Source organism: Rhincodon typus, chromosome 1 (genome assembly GCF_021869965.1).
Source record: "Rhincodon typus isolate 14 chromosome 1, sRhiTyp1.1, whole genome shotgun sequence".
NCBI classification, from domain to species: Eukaryota; Metazoa; Chordata; class Chondrichthyes; order Orectolobiformes; family Rhincodontidae; genus Rhincodon; species Rhincodon typus.
Window position 1 is genome coordinate 116503975 of NC_063332.1, and position 21963 is coordinate 116525937.

The 21963-nt window shown below is 40.7% G+C and overlaps 1 protein-coding gene across 5 annotated transcripts in view; it reads left to right on the forward strand.

Moving 5' to 3' along the window:
- LOC109922295 (calcium/calmodulin-dependent protein kinase type II subunit delta) overlaps positions 1 to 21963 on the forward strand; it is a 274180-nt gene that overhangs the window by 78292 nt on the left and 173925 nt on the right. For all 5 annotated transcript variants that reach the window (XM_048597035.1, XM_048597047.1, XM_048597057.1 and 2 more), the window contains exon 3: positions 8993 to 9052. In XM_048597035.1, coding sequence (XP_048452992.1) covers positions 8993 to 9052 — 60 coding nt within the window. The remainder of the gene's footprint in view (positions 1 to 8992; positions 9053 to 21963) is intronic.

A 21963-nucleotide genomic window follows, 5' to 3' on the forward strand; every position in this document is an offset into this window, starting at 1 on the left:
AAAAGAAGCAATTGGAATAACTTAACTCTATTGGAAGAGTTAACAATAATAGATTATTTAACTACTAAGCAGTAAATTTTCGAATATAGTAACATCCCATAAATGCACCCTTGGCAAAGGCAAATTCAGAAAATGTAATTATTTTGAACCCCTGAAAGTGCCTCCACTGTGAGGAATTCTCATGTTTCCCCATCTGCCTGAGCAGTGCCCATCTCTGTGAGTCAGCAGACTCTATAATTGGTACGTAGCTCCTCTAATGTAACTCCCATCAAGTGTAAGCTCTGGAAACCATTCAGGCCTTGAAAACCCATGGGTAACTCCTGCCCACTGAATCTGCAGTTCATTGCAAATACACAAATTGATGGTCCAACCTGGAATCCCACTGTGCTTGCTTGAATGATGGTTAGGATATTGACCATCGACTTCAACAGTAGGTACAAATCCTGCAGGGAATGTGCATCATCTCTTACGTTCACAGTTAGTCGCTATTGCACTCTGAACATTCGAGATCGCAAGCGGTAACATACCTGTTGTGGTGTATGCTTACTTTAAGTTTTTAGTTTGAGAGCTTCAGTGAAATGCTCCATATATCTTAGACCACTGAAGTCAGCCTTTGTCCTCAATAAACTTTAGATTCCATGGTAATACATCTTGTATGAAATAAATAGAGTATTAATTATGCAAACCATGCTACAAAGCAACACTATAATATTCATGTAATATTACAGGTGGCTAGCAACTCTATTCATCTAACACATGGTGCAGAGAGCCTGAAGCAGTGGGTAATTGCCTTAAATCTGGGAGGGACCAGAGGATGCTTGACAGTAACAACAGCTGTCAGTTTTCTTGTCTCTGGAGGTACAGATCCGACTGTTTTACTTATTGTTTCTCTGGTCTCCGTGCTGAAGCTGAAAATGTCTTCTGCAACACAAAGTTGGGCCAAATTTCCTGAGGAGCAGCAATCTCCTCATACAGCTTATTGCTTTGGCCCTGTTTTCTGGCTCCCTAAACAGAGGAAGCTATATATTTCTGAGAGGGGATTCTGATCCCTCAGTAATGTGGGGCCGTACTTGCATTTGGCCAGCTGCTTTGTGGTACAGAACTGTTTGGGGAATGTGACCCACGGCCAGCTTTCATTCTTCAAGGTCCTCTCGGCCACGTTGACAGCTGCTGTCAAAGGATATGTACAAGAGAGCCGAATGGTCTGATTCTGCTCCTTTATCTCACATCTTATAAAGGCGATGTTAGGGTTCTGGGATGCTAAGGGTAAGGTTAGTGGGCTGCCAAGTGAGGTATGGTGTCAGATAACTAGTGCCAGCTGGGCAAGGGTTAGGGCATCAGATGAGCAGGGTGGGCTGGGGTGCCATGTATGTAGGATGCAAAATGGGAAGGGGTTGGGCTGCCAGGCTGTCGGATTGATTTTTGTTTTTTAAAACAAATCTCATGAGACTGCCAGTTATGCAAGCTTAGCTAGAATTCAGGAGTTTTGATTATTTCAGTTCAGAATCTAATAACCTCCATCTTAACCTTTTATAGACACGTGCTGTATTTGATGATTAGTATATATTCCAGTGTTCACTTACAAATATACCCTTGGGTTGCTCGGGAGGCAAGCACACGTTTCTGGCACATCAAAGCAGGCTTGGGTCCACTGATAAGATAGCATGGTCTACAATGTTTTGAACAAATGACACATTGGACTAAAGTTTAGTTGATAGATTTCTTCCTGTCTTGTGAATTCTGTTACTTAAGGTGCCAAAAATGCGCAGAATCAACGTTATCAGATATGGTTGCAGAAATAAATAGGGAGAGAGGGGGAGGTGGATAGAAGATGGATAAAGGAGAAGATAGGTGGAGAGAAGACAGACAGGTCAAAGAGGCGGGGATGGAGCCAGTAAAGGTGAGTGTAGGTGGGGAGTTAGAGAGGGCATAGGTCAGTCCAGGGAGGACAGACTGGTCAAGGGGGCGGTATGAGGCTAGCAGTAGGAGATGGGGGTGCGGCTTGAGGTGGGAGGAGGGGACAGGTGGGAGGAAGGACAGGTTAGGGAGGTGGGGACAAGCTGGACTGGTTTTGGGATGTGGTCAGGGAAGGGGAGATTTTGAAGCTTGTGAAGTCCACATTGATACCATTAGGCTGCAGGGTTCCCAAGCGGAATATGAGGTGCTTTTCCTGCAACCTTCGGGTAGCATCGTTGTGGCGCTGCAGGAGGCCCAGGATGGACATGTCGTCCGAGGAGTGGGAGGGGGAGTTGAAATGGTTCGCGACTGGGAGGTGCACCTGTTTGTTGCAAACCGAGCGTAGGTATTCCACAAAGTGGTCTTCAAGCCTCCGCTTGGTTTCCCTGATGTAGAGGAGGCCACAATGGGAACAGCGGATACAGTATGGTATGTGAGGAAAGTGAATTTAGATTTGTATTTCAAAAAATGGTGCAGTTGGATTGGAGTTTATAATTATTTAGAATTAAAAACTGAAGGAATTTAGAATTTTTTAGAATTGCGTCAGCAACACAGTGTTACAGTGGCTTCAGAGCTTCAGCTTTTAAAAAGGCAAAGTATAACTGAGGTCATTTTCTGAAGAAGGGTCTAGGCCCGAAACGTCAGCTTTCCTGCTCCTCTGATGCTGCTTGGCCTGCTGTGTTCATCCAGCTCTACACCTTGTTACTCCTGCATCTTATTTGATTTGTTTCTCTCTTGTTATTTTGGGAGGATGAGTCATCTAACATTCCTACATCATCTTTAGATGCACATTGTGTGAAATTCATTCCACCCCAAGAACGTATTGGACTCCTATTTTTAAATACAGAAGGCAGTAGCTTGAATTTTCCTGCGTTTGACTGATATGCCCGTACTCCCTTTGTGAGGAGGTAGGATTACCTATTTTTGGGAATTTGTCTTTAAGATTCTCAAATTGTTCCTATTCCACTTCACCCGTACCATCACTTTGGTGATGTGACGAATCCAGCACACAGTCCAACCACCAAGCCTAGCTGATGCACGACACCTGTATTTTCCTGTATGCTTTATGAATGATTGACTGACCGCTTTCAGGTTTTCTGCTGAAATCTGGATGCAGGGCAGACTACTTTGAGGGTTTTCTTGCTGACTATAGAGGTTCCACAAGAATGCAGAACAAAAGTCAATATAAAATTGTACAATCATTATAGATCAGAAGGATATCATTTGCACCTTGAACGGGCCCAGCACAGACCTCGTGTGAGCCCTCCCTTAGTTTATCTGGGGTGAGCACAGGACCTGGCATTGGAATTGGCAGCTGCTACATCAGCAGAGGCGATGTTGGCGAGGTAGGCCCAGCAGCAAAAGGTGGTGCCTGAGAATTGGCGAGTTTGTTGTTGGTTGGGACCAGCACTGGCAGAAGGGCATCACCGCAACATTGAGGTGGGTCCAGCAGCAAGAGATGTGAGTCTGCCTTGATTGGTCTGAGCAGGCAGCGGTGATACTATGGCACAGGAGTGTCAGCCCAGTGAAGAAAGATGGTGCCTGCAGATTGGCAACTTTGACTTTGGTTGGGGGCTGTTGTAGACAGCAGCAGAGCAGTGGAGGAGGGATGATGGTGCAGGCGCCATTGATGGTGATAACCTTGCTCAGGACTAATGGACTCTCTTTAAGCTATATCTTTGTTTTTTCTTTTGCATTCCTTATTCTTAAATTATTCAAAATGACGCCGAATTGAGGTGACAGATGAATGCTTTTCATTGTATTTTATTGTACTCTTACTGTAAAACCAAGTGGCAGTAAAGTCCTTCATTCTCTCTCTCATGCTCTCGCTCTTGCTCTCTCACTCATTTGCGTCTGTCAGCTCTTTGAAAGAGTTGGACACTTGCTTGCTATTTTTCCCATAGTCCTGCACATTTTCCCATTAAGTAGAAGCTTTGGAATAGAGGGATTCTAAGCAATTTTGTTTAACCCAGACATCATCTGCGGCTTCATTAATGATCTTCCCTCCGTCATAAGGTCACAAGTGGGTATGTTCGCCGACGATTGCACAATGTTCAGTGCCATTCACAACTCCTCAGATACTGAAGCAGTCCATGGCCAAATGCAACAAGATCTGGATAATATCTAGACTTGGGCTAGGCGTGGTAGCTAATATTCGTGTCACACAAGCGCCAAGCAATGACAATCTTCAATAAGAGAGATTGAACCATCGTTCTTTGATATTCATTTATCATCGCTGAATCCCCCACCATCAAGACCCTGGCAATTATTGTTGATCAGAAACTGAACTGACTAGCCATATAAATACTGCACCATAGAAAACATTCCCTCTGGATGTATAACGGCTTGGTATGGCAACTGCTCTACCCAGGACCGTAAGAAACTACAGAAAGTTGTGTGCCCAGCCCAGACCATCTCTCAAGCCAACCACCCCTCCGCGAAAGGCAGCCAACATCATCAAAGACCCCCGCCCCCTGCAGTTATACTCTCTCTTCCAACCTCTTCTGCCAGTCAGAAGGCACAGAGCTTAAACACATGTGCCAGCAGGTTCAGGAACCGCTTCTTCCCTGCTGTTACTAGACTGCTGAATGGGCACCTCTAATTTCAAATCTAATGTTGATCTTGCTTTGTGCACCTCCTGTGCAACTGTAACCTTGTATGCCTCGCACTGTCTGAACACCCCTATGATCTGTATGACCTTATGTTATGATGTGCTTGTACAGTGCACACAATAAAACTTTTCACTGTACTTAGGTACATTTGACAACAATAAATCAAATCAAATCAGAGCAGGTCAGAGGCTAGGAATCCTGTAGTGTATAACTTCTCTCCTGACTCCCAGACTGTGTCCAACGTTGACAAAGCTCAAGTCAGGAGTGTGATGGAATACTCCCTATTTGTCGGGATGAATGCAGCTCCAACAATTGGCAAGAAGTTTGACAACATCCTGGACAAGGCAGTCCAGTTGATTTGGTACCACATCCACAAATTTTCAATTTCTTACACTTCTGGTCCAGAGTAACAGTGGCTTGTACTATCTACAAGATGCACTGTAGACATTCTTCAAAGCTCCTTAGACATTAACTCTCAAACCCACAACCACTACCATCTTGAAGTGCAAAGGCAGCAGATGCATGGAACTTCAACACCTGCAATTATTTCTCCAAGTCACTCGCCATCCTAAATTTGAACCGTTGTCGTTACTTCATTGTTGCTGGATGATTGTTCCTGGAACTCCCTCCTTAGCAGCATTGTGGCATTTTCTGTACCAAATGAACTGCAGCGGTTCAGGAAGTTTGAAAAAGGGTGTAATATTTCACATTTCTCTATTTTGTGGCTTCATTCCTATTGTCAGAGAAGATGCCAAATTTATAACCAGCTTATCCACTATATAACCTTACTTCCTTCAACTATCTCGGATGTGTCAGAGCACTTTAGATCATATCCGCTTTCTCAGTACCTTTTTTCTTTATCTTCATTTCATTCACAACCCTGACAACTTTCTTGTTTACCATAGCTTTGGCAAAGATTTTTTTATCCAAAACTGATGCAAAGTCCTCATTTAGTATCTTTAGTCATGATTTCTATCTCTTTTTGGTCCTTGGTCTCACTGTCCCTCTGACAACACCTTTGCTATTAAATTGCTCTTAGAAGTCTTTTGGATTCCATCCATGTTGGCTCCCAACAATTCTTGAATTGTCATGTTACCTCTCTTATTCCCTTTCGTGCTAGTGCCTTATACATCTAATATTCAGCCTGTTTCTTCCTTATATTAGCAAACTATGAAATTTATCAAATGCTGCTTTTTTTGGCTGCATTCTACTCTCATTCCATCATCCAGAGAGCTCTCATTTTGGTTGTCCTACCACCTCCGCTGGGAATGTTCCTAGACGTTACCCAATCAATCTCTTCATTAACAAGCTCCTTGTTGCTGTGTTGAATTTCTGCCTATGGGATATCATCCCCAGTTTACTCGGGCCAGATACACTCTCCGTTTTGTTGCAGACAGCAGACTCTTGGACGACCTTGGGTTTATTGGAAGGTAGAATGTGGATGTTGCATGTGTGCAGCTCAGCTGAGCATGCATCTCACCATCATGTAGGTTTGGTGCCACATCATGTTGAAGTGCAGGCATGTCCAGGGTGTCTCTGGCCTAGTAGGTTGGAGAGCAAAACCACTTGCTCATCTATTTCTGCTGAAGAAGAAGTCATTTAATCATGCACATTTGCAACTAGTTAGAGGTAATGTTGTCTCTGTAGAGATGCATATCATATCAATGAAGAGGATCTGCATATTAAGTCGTACACCTCTGAGATCCTAAGCTTTTATTTCCCACAGTCCATGTGAAATCATCACAATAGGTGCTGCTTGTGGCATTGCTCAACATTAACTCTTTCAGACCTACATACAACAGTGAAGCAAAAACAGAAATTGTTGGAAAAACTCAGCAACTCTGGCAGCATTTCTGTTTTTATTTCTGATTTCCAGCATCTTTAGTTCTTTGTTTTTTTTTTTGAAAGAACAGTAAAGGTTGGTCAGCTTTCTCAATTTAAGAGCAGTTCAGATCGCTCAGCTGCCGCTCCTAGTTCAGCATTCGGGAGCCTGGATTTATTTTGTTGTTCTCTGAAAGATCTGTACCGTGTATAATTTTTTGCGTCCATACCTGTGTGGATTTGTTAATGTTGTGTCGAAGAATTTGTCAGTTTTGATCTGTAGGTTCACTTGGATATGTTCAGTTTTCTGGTCAATGGAAAAGTGACGGACTGAATTCACCAATGACCTCGAAGAAAGCCGTCCTCAAAAATCTGCGCCACACAAGTGTGGGGCAATGACTATCTCCAACGAGAGAATTTAACCATGCTGGCATGACGTCATCAAGCTGTCCAATCTGCCAATCCCATCGCAGAATTTTCAGTCAGGCAAGCAGAAAATGAAAAGCTTGAATAATCAAATCACATTTTAAAAAGAAATTGCAGGATTGTGAATTAAAGTTTGCAGCATAGGCCTAATGTTAAGGTAGAGTCTGAAATCTCAAGGGAAAGAAAAACATTGAAACCTGACTTGTTAAATAATTAGAAAACAAACATCGAGCCAATAATAATGGAGACATTTACAAGCACATGTGAAAGATATATTTTTTAGGCTTGGATCAATTCATTCATTGCTCAGATTATTAAAATGCTAGGCATAACTTGAGTATCTGACAGCATTATAAGGGTAGAAAAGAGGAAGGTCTTGCTTGAACAATTGATTTTGTTGATTGCTAAGTCTGCTGACGAGGACTTCCAAGTTATAGTCAGCCTTGAAAGGTGGATGATGTGAACCCTGTTGATTTACCTTTAAAATTCCTGTGAATTTCTGGCTTTTTTTTTTGTTTTATGGTAAAGCTACATGGTACGTTGTTCAGCTTATTTGACCTTGTTTTTAACATGATTTTAATTGGAAATAAAAGCTGGAATCTGCCCTTGAGGCAGAAGCACTTTAGTAATTGCTGTTGAAAAAGCAGTTAATCCTTGGAATCAATATGGCAATTAAATGATGCTAATTCTGTGTTCTTGGAATAGAAAGAGGTCAATATTTTACATGCACAGAATGTAGATAGTCAGTCATTTGTGTTAGATGTTGGCCATTGTGATAACATGGGCTGATCTTGTGTTTGGGAAGCTTGAGTCTAGCCATTCATATCCCTGACTTTGGAAAGTCAGGCAATTGATGTGAATTTTAACGTATGTTGAGTACAGATTCGTGTCAGGGCTACCGTTGCCAGAGGCAGATGAATGCAGCAACAGAGAGAAGAGCAGGTTAAAAAGCATCTCCATTGACATTGGCCCAGTTCCAATCATGGTTCGATCCTCACCTTCATGTCCCCACTTATCAATATTGTCACTTCCTTACCTTCCCATGCTGACTCAGGTCTTCCTCTCCTCTCTTGGTGCCTCTCGCACAACACCTCATTTCTGGTGCTCCCCCCGGACCCTGCATGACTATTCACCCAGTAATGCTAATTATAGAATTCAAGAGCCTGACACTGACATATCTTGAAAATGTTCATACTATTCACTTCTACTCAAAATTCTCTTTTAAGAAAGCTCACATGATAGTGCCTGAATTTGCTGATAATCATACTGCAATTGAAAAATGATTTTTTTAAAAAAAATTCCTGTGGATGAGAAGATTGAAGAGATAAATACCTGGCTGAGCTCCAGCACTCACTAATGGATGCAACTGCTTGAGTCATGTGTAAGCTGTGAAGAGAACTACTCATTTTGTTTGACAGTTTTATGAGCTTGTAATAGGTTTAACTTCAATACCTATTTGTTTATCTGGACATAGTTGTGAGATATCAAATGAATTAAACTATTTCTTTAAGGGCATTTTGCAAGTCGGTGAGAGGGAAACCTAGATAATCGTGCAAAGTGGGAAAAGGTTTCCACACCCCAGGAATGTGGCAGTGTGAGGGACAGGCGGTGTGGACCACTCTGCCTGCCGAGTACCAGGAGGGATCACTATCCAAGTTACCAGCTGTATCTTCTTCCCTCCTTTCACCAGCACTTACTGCCTGAGGAAATGCGAATGATGGCTAAGAAGTAGTTGTTTAAACTCAATGTCTAGGTAGACAATTTATGGAAAAGTGAGTGCTAGGTTTGCAAAAAGATTTACTGGAACAGTGGAGGAACCCGAGATCTGTGTAGATAAAATGGGTTGGTGTATGTGATGTATACTTATCGGAAAGGAATAGTTGTTAACTGCAGATAGTATTAATGGTTATTTCCCCCTCTCCTCCCTGTCCTTTCTTTTAGCTTTTTGAAGATAAATCCTGTAGAAGACCAAATCCTGCTTTTGTTTTCTTTTTGAGGTTTTGCACTTGTGACATTATAGTTAACAGTTGGTATAGTTTGTTCCAATTTACATAACTGAATAGAAACCATAGGTTTCTTCTCCACATGTAAACTTGACCTTTGATTTTGCGTTACTGGGAATTATTCTTCATGTTCAATATGCCAACTTAAATATGTTTCTATTCTTTTTAATTCAGATCACCAGAAGTTGGAAAGAGAGGCTCGGATTTGCCGACTTTTAAAGCACCCAAATATTGGTAAGTGTGTTTGTCTTTCTAAAGTCTCAGTTACAGTGAAAAAGCAGCATTGCTTCTGTTCTAAAGTAAATTTATTTCCACAAATTTCAGCGCAGATTATGTCTTGATGTTGATGGCTCCAAAATTCCTGTAGACCATCAGTTAAGGTGTGCAGAGTTCCTGATCCAAACAGAAACCTTAAAATGTAATGAAACATAGAAGATAGGAGAAGAAGGAGGCCATTCAGCCCATCAAGCCTGCTCTGCCATTCATCGCGATCATGGCTGATCATCCAACTTAATAGCCAAATCCAGTTTTCTCCCTGTAACCTTTGATCCCATTCACCCCAAGTGCTATATCTAGTCACCTTGAACACATTCAATATTTTGGCATCAACTGCTTTGTGGTAATGAATTCCACAGGCTCACTGCTGTTTGGGTGAAGAAATGTCTCCTCATCTCCGTCCTAAATCGTCTACCCCGAATCCTCATACTGTGCCCCCTGGATATACCCACCATTGGGAACATCCTTCCTGCATCTACCCTGGCCCAATTTTACAAACCTCTGAGATACACCACACCCTCCCCAACCACCGTCACCACCACCACCACCACATTCATCTGAACTCTAGCGAAAACAATCCCAACCTAGTCAATCTCTTGGAATCAGCCTGGTAAGCCTTCGCTGCACTCATGAGAACAAGAGCATCCTTCCTCAGAAAAGGAGACCAAAACTGCGCACAATATTCCAGGTGTGGTCTCACTAAGGCCCTGTATAACTACAACAATACATTCCTGCTCCTGTACTCGAAACCTACTGGGATATCAAATCTATAGGGTGCATGAATTCTAATTGAAAATCCTTGAGTAGATTTTGGTAGTTTCCAGTAATAGTGTTATGTTGAAACTGTTATTGGAACTATGGAACTATGATATATTAATAACTGCTTCCCACCCCTATTCGGGGGGGAAAAAAAAACTAGTTTTATTTAGATGGTGTCTGGGGATTCTCTTTCTGAAAAGAGATTAGAAGTTGATAATTTATAAATCTCAGTGCATCCCAGGAGGTAGCGTGGAACCATTTTAAATGTTGAGAAATGTTAGTCTGACAGAGCCAGTGCTTATTGCTGTAATTACTGTAATCAGCAGTGTTCTTTCAAAGAAATAGTAACATTTCTGTTTATATCTTTCAGTTATGGCTAATAAGACAGTTTCATATGTTAGTACAACAAATACTATTTATCTGTACTTCTGGTCATGTATACATTGCAACTATATTTGGCCTGTACGTTTTTGTGTGCTGTGTATTATGTTCCAAGCCTGTGTTTTCTATTTTGGATGCATGTTTTTGAAAAGTCTACAATGTGACCTTTCCTGGAGGAGTGGAGAAATGATGTTTAATTTTAGCCCCTATTTAGATCATTTTTAAGTGGATTATATTTATCACATTTATTCTACCTCCTCACAAAGCATGACCCTTGGGATAAGCCCTCTGCTATCTTTTCGGATTGACAAAGTGTCTTTAGAGTTGCAAAGTGTCCAAATTGTTTCAGCTGATATCTAAGGTTAATCTAAATTAATAGCTCTGTAGCTGACAAGCAAGGAGATAGCTCCCAGAAGAGGCAGGAAGGCTAAATCTCAACTGATTTCTCCTTCTCGCCCAGGGAAAATTTGCAACTTCTGTTTGGTGAAACAAACACCTAGACCTTTTTGGAGTGGGATCTGGAATCCCTGCTCTCCGTTCGGTGGTGTTGATTACTGATTTTTATATCAAAACTGTTCTGACATTTAGTTAGGCCCAATTAGTACAAACAAAAGGTTGCTTCAATCAGAGTTCTCTTGGGTACACTACAACATTTTTTAATTGATTTTTTTTTAAAAAATTAGGTATTGTTGGCACAAATAATCTTCCAGTTTAGGTAGAGAGGGATTTAATTCATGATATTACTACTCTAATTCCATCTCTGGACACTGTGTGTACTTTGGATTCCTTTGAATGCTGAAATTGTCCCTTTTATGTTGTGGTCAAGGATAAGATTTAACAATTGATTATGGAATTTGAAAGTTGTGAAAAGGAAAGCTATGTTGTCAAAGCTTTCTGTCTTGCAGTCATCAGGACAAACACACGAATGCAAAATTTTGAGCGGTCTCAACTCTTGATAATTGGTAGAAACAAATGCTAATTGATCGGCAAGTTGAAACTGATTGGCCAAGGTGTTTAACTGAAGAAAGGAAGCCTCCAAATTTCTAATATATTGAATTCTTCCCCTGCCTGCACCATGTTCAGTATTCGCGACTCCTCAGATACTGAAGCATTCTATGCCCAAATCCAAAGTCCAGATTTAGACTGACAAATAGCAAAGTAACATTTGTGCCATACAAGGGCCAGGCAAGGACCATCTCCAACAAGAAAGAATCCAACTGTCGCCCCTTGACATTGAATGGTAAAGCCATCAATGAATCGCCTACCTTTAACCTGCTGGTGGTTACCGTTGACCAGAAACTGAACTGAATTAGCCATTTAATTAATTTGGCCACAATGGCAGGTCGGTAGCTAGAAATCGTGTAGTGAATAACTCACTTTCTGACTCCACAAAGCACAAGTCAGTCGGGTGATTGATTAAATTTCCTCACCTGCTTTGAACTTGCAGTTCCAACAAGACACAAGGTTGACACCATCCAAGTCAAAGCAGTTTGTTTGATTAGCACCACAAATATCCACTCCACCCACTACCGATGTTCAGCGGCAGCAGCGCGTACCGTCTTGCAAATGCACCGTGGTAATTCACCAGAACTTCTCAGAGAACACCTTCCAAACCCATGACCAATGCCATTTAAAAGGACAATGGAGGCAGGTATATGGGAACACTACAATCTGCAAGTTCTCCTTTAAGCCACATTCTGACATGGAAATACTTTACCGTTTGTTCAGTGTTGTTGGGTCACGATCCTGAAACTCCTTCCCGAATGACATTGTGGGTATAATCTACAACATATGGACTTCAATGGTTCAAGAAGGTAGCTCACCTCCACGTTCTCCAGGGTAAGTGGGATGGGCAATAAATGCTGACCCAGCCAGCAGCGCCCACAACCCACAAGAGAATTTTTAAAAAAGAAATTATTAATACACACTCGGAGTTGTTCACTGGTGCCCAGTTGCAGAATTACTTCAAATGGGAGTTTTTTTTTAGTTCGGCAGATGTGTATTAGTTGCGTGTGGTCTCTTCCGATTGCAAACATCCAAAGGAATAAACTGTTTAATTTGATTAGCCAGTTGCTAGGATGTCAGACCTAAGTATCTGGCACCACACTGGCACTGAAATTCCAACACAACATTATCCAGTTGTGTGATAGGCAGAATGTCTTTCCTGATTGGCGGCCGCATGTATTTGATGGAATGTACAACTCACGTTACTGTGGCATTGTGGCAACATGAAAATGCTTACATAAGTTTATTTACAGAGACATCTTACAATGTCGCTGGATGTGTGTTCTATCCCCTCCAACCAATGCTTTCAGGTTTACCAATGCTTTTCAGTCCAAACAAATCTTACATCCATTCTTAATTTTATCCCAGAATTGATGATAAATTAATGGATGTCTACCAGATTACAGAATTGTCCCAAGTGCACAAAGCACTTAAAACTGTCTAATCTTTTTACGACTAATGACCAGGTCTTCTTGTCCATTTGATTCCACCTTGCTGTAATTCTGAGCCATAAAACAGAAGTGTGTAGATAAAGAAATATGTAGAATCTCATACCTTTTGTCCTAATTCCATATACTTCATCACTTCAGTGAAACTGTTCCTGTTATTCCGTCCAGCCTTCACTTCTCTAACTTTCACTGATAGAAATCCAGGAGCATCTGTATTTGCACCTCCTGTCCCTGCACAGACTGTTACCTGGCACACAATTTGAGAGGTCTGAGAGAAAGTGTTGTGAACCTCATTCCCATAGCGGTGCGACTGTAGGACAAGATCTAAGCAGCTAAGTGAAAGAAGCTGGGACATTGCCAGTTCAAACAGAAGTGATTTGGGGGGAGATTAGGGTGGTGGCAACCTGTGATATATTTTTTAAGGGGGTGTGGGAGAGGAGGGAGTAGTGTCATCATTTAGTAGCTAGGCATTGGGGAGAGGAGGAGGGAGAACAGGGAAGGATCTTTGTATTTGGGAGATGGATCCATGGAGGTAGGCAATTGAGAAGTCAGATCTCTGCTGGAAGGCTGAGAACAGCAGAGAGACATGTTTTACAGGTGCATTATTTTGAGTGTTGAGAACAGTCTTTAGGGTTCAGTCAGTCTCTCATGACCTCTCCTATTTCTCATCAACATGCTACCTAAAAAATATCATCCGACAGCAATCAGTTTTTAAAAGTACACCCAGCTGTACCTCACTATCGGCTCTCTTGGGCATTGTATTGTCTCTAGATTTATCAGGCTGCTCATCAGATATTCAGATTTTGACAGGCAGAAATGTCTTTCTGCTAAATATTAGCCCAATTGAAGGTGTTGTTCCATAGCCACAATCTGCATCCTCATTGGCACTGGATGAGGCTAAACTGAACAGTCCACACTTAGTTAACAAGATGTAGAGCTGGATGAACACAGCAAGCCAAGCAGCATCAGAGGAGCAGGAAGGCTGACGTTTCGGGCCGAGACCCTTCTTCAGAAACCTTTTCTGAATGTCAGCCTTCCTGCTCCTCTGATGCTGCTTGGCCTGCTGTGTTCATGCAGCTCTACACCTTGTTATCTCAGATTCTCCAGCATCTGCAGTTCCTACTATTTCAGTCCACACCTAGTGTCATGTTTGACCCCAAGATGAACTACTGACCATGTATCTACACTAAGACTCACCTCAAACTGCACTTTACCTCAAAGACAAAATACTTGAGATGCTGGATACCCAAAATAAAAATGTAAGGTTTTGGACAAATTCTGTAGGTCAGGCGGCATATGTAGTGAGAGAAGCAGATTTAACGCCATGGCCTGAATTCTGCTACTTTGGTTTGAAATACTTTTGCAAAGCATGTTGGGACATTTCATTTTGGTAAAAATGTCATGTAAATGTAAGTTTTGCTCCTAAAAGCAAGAGATTCAGGTTTACAACATTAGCGTATAGGTGAGGGAAAAACTTTTGGATGAAGGGGGAAGTGTAATGTGAGAAAGCACGTTTGGTAGAATTGTATGTCGTCTTCAACATTTTTATCTTCATTAGAGCCCATGACCTCTATAATGCTGCAGTGGGTGAATAGCAAACAGTATGCAAAGGCTGTGAGATGTGGGTGTGAGATTTGCAGCTAAGCGTATGAAGATGAAGTTAAGGCGTGAATCATGGTTGATAGAGACTTTTAGTAGGTGAGTGAAGGGCCATAGGTGAATTGAGTAGTGTGTGAGGTTAGTGCTTAATTGGTAAGGACATGGTATTTGAAGACTCATTCAGTGATTCTGACCTCGTGTGTGAGCTGACTGAACTTCTTGCACTATGTGGCCAGGCCTTTAGCTCCATGCTGCTAACATTGACCAAGGCTACTAACTATTTCCATTACCTTCACGGTGTATGTCGAAAGCTTCCTTGTGTTTTGTGAGGATCTCTCTCCTCCTCTCCACTGTGTCTTGGAGCATGCCCTTGACCCTCTTGTACAATTGAGTGTTCCTGTCGGAAAGCATTTCCCCAGCTACTTCCAGCAACTGCTGCAAGCTCACTGTCCCTTTCTTTTAGAGATGCAAGTTGGCTCTAAGTTGTACATGCAAGCTGTAAACATGGCTAAGCTCTTGTATTTCTGTGTTAAAATACAAGGGGATGGATACCTGTGGGTCAACAGAGGTTACAGTTCAGGAGCAGGAAGAAAAAACATTGGAAATGATACTGTGGCGATAATTCATTGATAAAAATGGACCCAGGTGAGTGCTGTCACACCCAACTGGGGACAGTGATAATGGCAAATATGAAAGTGAGAGGAATAGGACCTGAAGAGAGAGAGAAGAATATCAGCTGGCATGAGAACCAGACATGGCAGTTGGTTGATCAACACTTCAGTGATTCAAGGGGACAGGAGAGGGAACTTGAATGAAAGGGAGGAACGGAGATGGGAGAGAAATAAGAGAACAGTACGCTTTTGGGTTTGGAGCCGGGATAAGCTTAAGAGGAAGTAGCCAGATGAGCTAGGAGGAGGAGGAAAGTGGCAGAGGCCACTGATCAGGTAGTTTCAAACTTAGTAACACAGGGAAACACTTGATTTGAAGCCCTTGTTGGACAGGGGAATGTGCTCCAATTTTGTGTGATGGTGTGAAAATAGTTTTCCATATCTCTGGCCTGTTCTTGTGCCTCCAACTTTGCTAGGTTCTTCATCAACATTAAATAGCCTCAAGTGCACAATTGACATTATAAAAGCCTGCTTGTATTGAGCGGTTTAGAATGCATCGAGAGGGGGTGAAAATGCAGTACATTTCTGAAAGAGTAACAAAAGAGGGAGCACTTCAAGCCATGTAGTGAGCTTCAGATTGGTGCTGTTGTCATGGATACCGTAGCAGCTGGTATTCAGGAAGTGTATTAATCGGTGTCTCAAGCCCACAAAATGTGAAAAATATAGCTTCTGTTAATTATACACCAAAGTCTAACCTTTTGAAAAGCAGTTTAGTGGCTTCAGGTTGTAACATGAAACCGTTGAGTAGATTGAAAGAGAGGCAGGGGTATTTCCTCATAATCTCAAGACCTCGAATGACCAGAATTGTTGACTTCACAATTCATAACACCTGTGCCTGGATAATTTAAAATAAAAAGACGCAAAAATTAAGTAGCCAACTGGCGCATAATATTTTGCACCAGACCGCATTTTTCAACTTTTGAACTAAAATTCTTCCGACATTGTTCGTGCACATGTTACTCGAGGCAAGTAAGCAGTATCAATAATAAATGTTGCACTTGCGTTATGAAATGCATTTATGGTTTTGTTTTCCATTTTAAGAAAAATGTCTCTTCCCAATTGGTTCAGATAAAGTAGACTTTTTACGTAACTGTGGATTTATTTTTAGATTTGAAGGATTGTCATAAGGCTGAAAATGTGGTAAAATTGTGACTGTTTCATGGACTACTCTCAAATCCCCTTCCAGTTTTATGTTAATCATAGATTGATGACTAGAAGATGACCATTTGGCCCACGATGACCTTGCAAGCTCTTTGGAGGCAGCAATTTGCGGTTATGCAGTACGCGAACAAAATAAAATGTCATAAATTGCTTCATGGGAATGTTATCGAGCAGAATTTGCAAATGAATCACAAGTCCAGATGACCAAAACCATGATCAGACATGTTTGATTTCACGAGGGGATTATAGGACGAAAGAAAGGTACAGAGACAGACAAGTTAGGGAGGGAATTCCAAAACCTTGGGCCTCAGCAGTTGAAGGCAGGATTAATATTCGGAATAAACAAGGGACCAGAATTGGGCCAAATTCTGAAGTTTAGGACTTGGAGGAGGTTACTGAAGTAGGGAGAGCAAGCCTTAAGATAGATTTGAGAAGGATGAGAATTTTCAAATCGTTGCACTGCTCAACCATCATGGGCAAGTGAGTGAGAGGATGCATCATAAAGTTTGGATGACCTTGACTTTATGGAGGGAAACCACAAGTGTGTTGGAATAGTCGAGAGAAAGGATAATAAATGATATGGATGCAATGGAGCTATTCAACAGGTCCCACCCTTTTTTGTTCTTTCCTGGTTATCAAAGAAATCTCTCCCTTTCAAGTATTTGTTCAATTTGCTTTGAAAGTTGATGTTGAATCACCTTGCATAACTCTTTCAGGCAGTTCCAGACCACAACTACTCTCAGGCCAAAGCAGACAAGTAACTCCTTTGTCACCCCATTGAATTTCCTTATCAACTTTAATGCTGTCGCTGAAAATAATTTCTCATTGTTTGCTCTAGCAAAACCTTTCAAGATTTTGAAAACCTTAATTGTATCATTTATTCTTACGCTACACTTCTGGAAAGCAACCCCAGCCTTCTCATAGTACCATTCAGGTGAATCCTTCCTGTATCTGCTCTTGGGTCATGATATTCTTCCTAAATTGTGCTGCCCATATTAGGGAGACTGCTCCAGCTGAAGTTTAATTAGTCTCCAGTAAAGATTGTGAAACTTATTACTTTTTAAATCTATTCTTCCAATAGTAAAACCAAAGTCTCATCCATTTTTTTGAATAGCTGTCTCAATTTGTCCTGCTACCTTCAAAGATATACCTGTATTCACTCACTGGTATCTCTGTTCCTGCACCCTTTTTAAAATTGTACTCTTCAATTCATATAACTTGTTTTTATTTTAGCTTTGTATTGTTTCTCTGTTAGATTTCATCAGTCTGTTCACCTGAAGTCTTTTCATATCATTCCCGTGGTCATGATGTTTCTAGGATTTGTGCTATCTGCAAATTTTGGAAGCAGATTCTTTATTCCCAAGTTAAGGTCATATTTCTACCTGACTTGGGGATACAACAATTCACTACAACTCTGTTTTTGTCCCATTGCCAATTTTGCACACTTGATAATACAGTTCTTTTAATCCGTTATGTGATGTCCGTGTATGTAGACTTCCAAAAAATGTTTAGTAATGCTACCATTACATAGAGCACAGAACAGTACAGCACAGTACAGGCCCTTTGGCCCACGACGTTGGGCCAACCTATTATCCTACTAAGGGTAATCCACCCAGCATACCCTACATTTTACTATCCTCCATGTGCCTATCCAAGAGTCGCTTAAAAGTCCCTAAAGTATCTGACTCTACTATCATTACTGACAGCGCATTCCACACACCCCCCCACTCTGTGTGAAGAACCTACCTCTGACATCTCCCCTATACCTTCCTCCAATCACCTTAAAATTATGCCTGCTCGTAATAGTCATTTCCACCCTGGGAAAAAGTCTCTGACTATCCACTCTATCTATGCCTCTCATCATCTTGTAAACCTCTATCAAGTCACCTCTCATCCTTCTTCACTCCAATGAAAAAAAAGCCCTAGCTCCCTCAACCTTTCCTCATAAGATCTGCCCTCCAGGCCAGGCAGCGTCCTGGTAAATCTCCTGTGCACCCTGTCTAAAGCTTCCACATCTTTCCTGTAATTATCCTCCCTCTCTAGTCCTTTACCTAAAAATTCAATCAAGTTATTTAAGATTTGTCTTTAACACATCCATGCTGACATTCATTTATTGGCCTATACTTTTCCAAATACAAATTTATTTTGGTTTAGATTGTTGTGTCTGGAGTTTCCACACCACCAGTATGAGGTGGACTGGTTTGTAATTGACAGATTTATCCCTGATTCTTCTTTTAAACAGACTTACAACGTTTTCAGTCCTACGGTAACTTCTCTAAATCAAGAAGGATTAGAAATTTTTATCCATAACCTGCACAATTTCTACCCTGGTTTCTCTCAGCAACCTGTGCAGAGTACATTAACATTCATTCTTTGAGACTGCAAATCCTTTAAGCATCTTCATTTTACTTTTTAATCCGATTTGGTATCTCTATTATCTCCTTACAGATACTTTGGAAACACCCACTTCTTCAGTGAAGATAATTACAAAGCACTCATTTGGTATCTCTGCCTCAACAAGAAGATCCTTTGTTCTTCATTTGCCCCAATCTCTTTCGTCTACCTATTCTTCTATTTAAATCTTTGTTAATGTGTTTTTATAATAACTACTTACTATAACCAGCACTATTTCCTTTCTTTTAGAGTTGGCAATATTGTCACTATCTCAATCTATATTAGGAAAATTGAAGTCCCTGTTATCACTTTGGTAGTTGTCTCCAGTGTTATAATGGTGAATTTGAGCAATATTGCTATCTGTTCTATTTCATTTTATCATCATCTTCAGTTGTCTGTACAAAGGCAGGTTTTGATCCACAGTGCTGCAATCTCCATCACAATTAGGGTAAGGAGGCAAGTCCAGAATCCCCTCCAACAGGAACAGCCCCCCATGTTGCTGGCACCAATCTGATCCAGTCCAGCCAAGCAGTTTTCCAAGTTGGCAGAGTTATTGTGGCACCTCTTATTTGCACGTTGTCGATCGGAGTTATGAACACTGACGGTAAAGACTCCAATTTACTTTTCACTCATGGTTGACCAGGAATTTCTCTCCCTTTTACTGCTTGCCATTGGCATATACTGGAGGGCCTGCAGGTTAACACTGAATCTGTTGGCTGCATTATCAATGTATCCTCCTCGGCCGTTAAATTCTGGATTAGGGCTTGAACCCGGAGCTGTTGGCTGGAAGGTAGGGGCACCACCAGTGTCAACAGTATTTTGTTTACTTTCCTAAACTTCCCGTAGACAAGAGTATTACATTCCTAATCCACTTCCTCTTTAAACCAGATCTCTACCATTACCATTATCAAATGCAGTAAGTTTTCTACTCCTTGTTTAAGAGATTATTTCTTTTGAACGCTTCAAGTAAACTGAAGCAGGGAGTTGGAAGAATTGACTGTGGAAATATAGTTGGGTTTCAGAAGTTTGGCAGTACCACTGTTGTGTGAGAACTGACCTCCTAAAATGATTGCATTTAATGAGTGTAAATGGTTAAGTTGGGAGTCGTTTTTCTCTTTGTGATTCTGGTGGTACACAAAATTTCCGGAGATTAAATTATAGTTGAATATGATCTGTTTTTGATGCTGTTGGGCTGTTTATTGATGCTTTAAACAGCTGATCACAGTACTTTACATAAAGTATCTTTTAGCTTTGCAGCTGCCTCCCTGAGCATTTGAAGATTGCCACCACATTTCACTGAAGATGCTGCTTCTGAGCTCTGATTTTACTACAGCCTATTCATTATAACTGATGGAAAGTGTAAATTGAATGTAAATGGATTATGGTAAATGAGAAATGGGAGAACTTGAACATGCAGAAATGCATTTTTAAAGCAGTTATTTCAAAAGAAAATTCATCACCTGTAACTTCCCAACAGAATTATACTGTATATTGCAAACTATATTTTCAGTGGGATATCTCACTTGCAATTGAAACTGTTGAATATGTTTTCAAAACTATTTTGAACACTATCCTTGAGCTGTTTCCTTTGGCAGATCGCTGGTAATCATTGATATGCTGTTTTCATACAACATTGTAGCTCCTCACTCCATTTTCTGAATCCTTTACTGAGATTGGTGGAGTGCACTGTCACTCCCTAGTCCCGCCTCTTCACTAATCACAACATCAATTTAAATCCGTTGCCCAGTCAGTTATATACGTGATCTATATAGTTACGATTAGGGTGAGATGTTGTGGTTCCCCTTTTTCTAATGCCCTCTTGTCAGTCACAGCATTTTTTAAAGCATTGGCTATCATACTTCAATTAAAATTAGTTTAAAAATGAGGGAGAAGCAATTCAAAGGTTTTCTCGAGTTTTTAAAAGAAAAGAATTAATAAAACACACAACAAAAATGTATGCAAAAGTCAAATGGTGTGCTTTGAAAGAAGGTTGGGAGAGGAGGGTATCTTGTATAGACAGAAAGGTAAAGAAGTAGCAAATTTCATAGATTTTGAGTTGTGAACATGAAACCTGAATCCTAATTTCTTACCTGTTGCTGTGTTTAGCTCCGGAGTGGCGAAGCTCACGGATATCTTGAAGTCTCGATCAGATGTTTCTCCAAGCATTTAATACCACCACTTGATTGAGAGGAAGAGGGGCTTTTTGTTTCCTTGCTGTATTCAGTCCGTGTTGCTTTCTTCCTCATTTTTTCTTTGCCGCAGGAAACAAGATACTGAAGTATGGTTTTGATACATTTCAAGTCTAGCTGTGTTGTCTTTTTCAAGCTTAAAAACTTCACAGCTAGCTTGACATGATGGAGAAGAAAGGTTATAAAGCAACTGGAAAGAAAATAAGAAATGTAAAATTATTGACCCCTCACCGAATTCTAGTGCCTCATGATTGAAAACAGTAATTCTGATGTAGCCAGTTTTGTATATTGCATGTTGGTGGTCTGAGCTAGTCATGTGAACACAGCAGGAATTTTAGATTAGCAAATGACCTTTATAAATAATGTTTTACTCCATGAAAGTCACAGGTGTTGTAGTCAAATGATGAAAATTGGGTATTAATAAAAAGAATATTAGGTTTAAAATAAAAAGATCCATCAACCAAATTTCTTTAATAAAGAAAAAAAACTTGAAAACGTTATATCTTTGGTAAAGATATAAAACTGATTACTTCCATATTTCAAACTGTGTTATTAATAATTATTGTTCTAAATAATCTTACACATACACAGACATGAACTAAAGAGAAAACACTTTGACCAATAATTGTTAGTGCTTGAAGGAAAATGGCTTTTGGTTGATGTCCTGGCATACACACACACAAGTGCCACTAAACACAAGATATTGTCACTGGGATCTTTGCAGTCACAGTTCATTCTGAAACCATCATGAATTCAGAGGCTTTTCAAGAGAATGGCTGCATCAGTTTTTCACACTGGGATCTAAGGGTTCCATCAGAAAGTAGAGGATGTGCTGAGTAACTTCTTTCCCTCTGTCTCTCTCTCATGCACATGAGTTTACTCTCACTCTCTCTGTCAGCAAACTGTACCAAAACTGGAATTCAGATGGTATCTAAACTAAAGCCATAAATGCAGACATGTGATTTCCAGTAAACCAATCTAAGCAATTATCATCAGCCATGTAAGTTCCAAGAAGTGTCTTTAAATCAATATCACAATATTTTAATGTCCTTTAGGTAACCTGTTTACTTTTAAAAAATTAGTTAACTGTTTTGTGCTCGAAACAAAGTACAGTTCACAATTACCTTGTACATGATCATTCACAATTTTTTGAACACAAACATGCAAATAATATTAATAGTGAGATAGTAGGAACTGCAGATGCTGGAGAATCTGAGTTAACAAGGTGTAGAGCTGGATGAACACAGCAGGCCAAGCAGCATCAT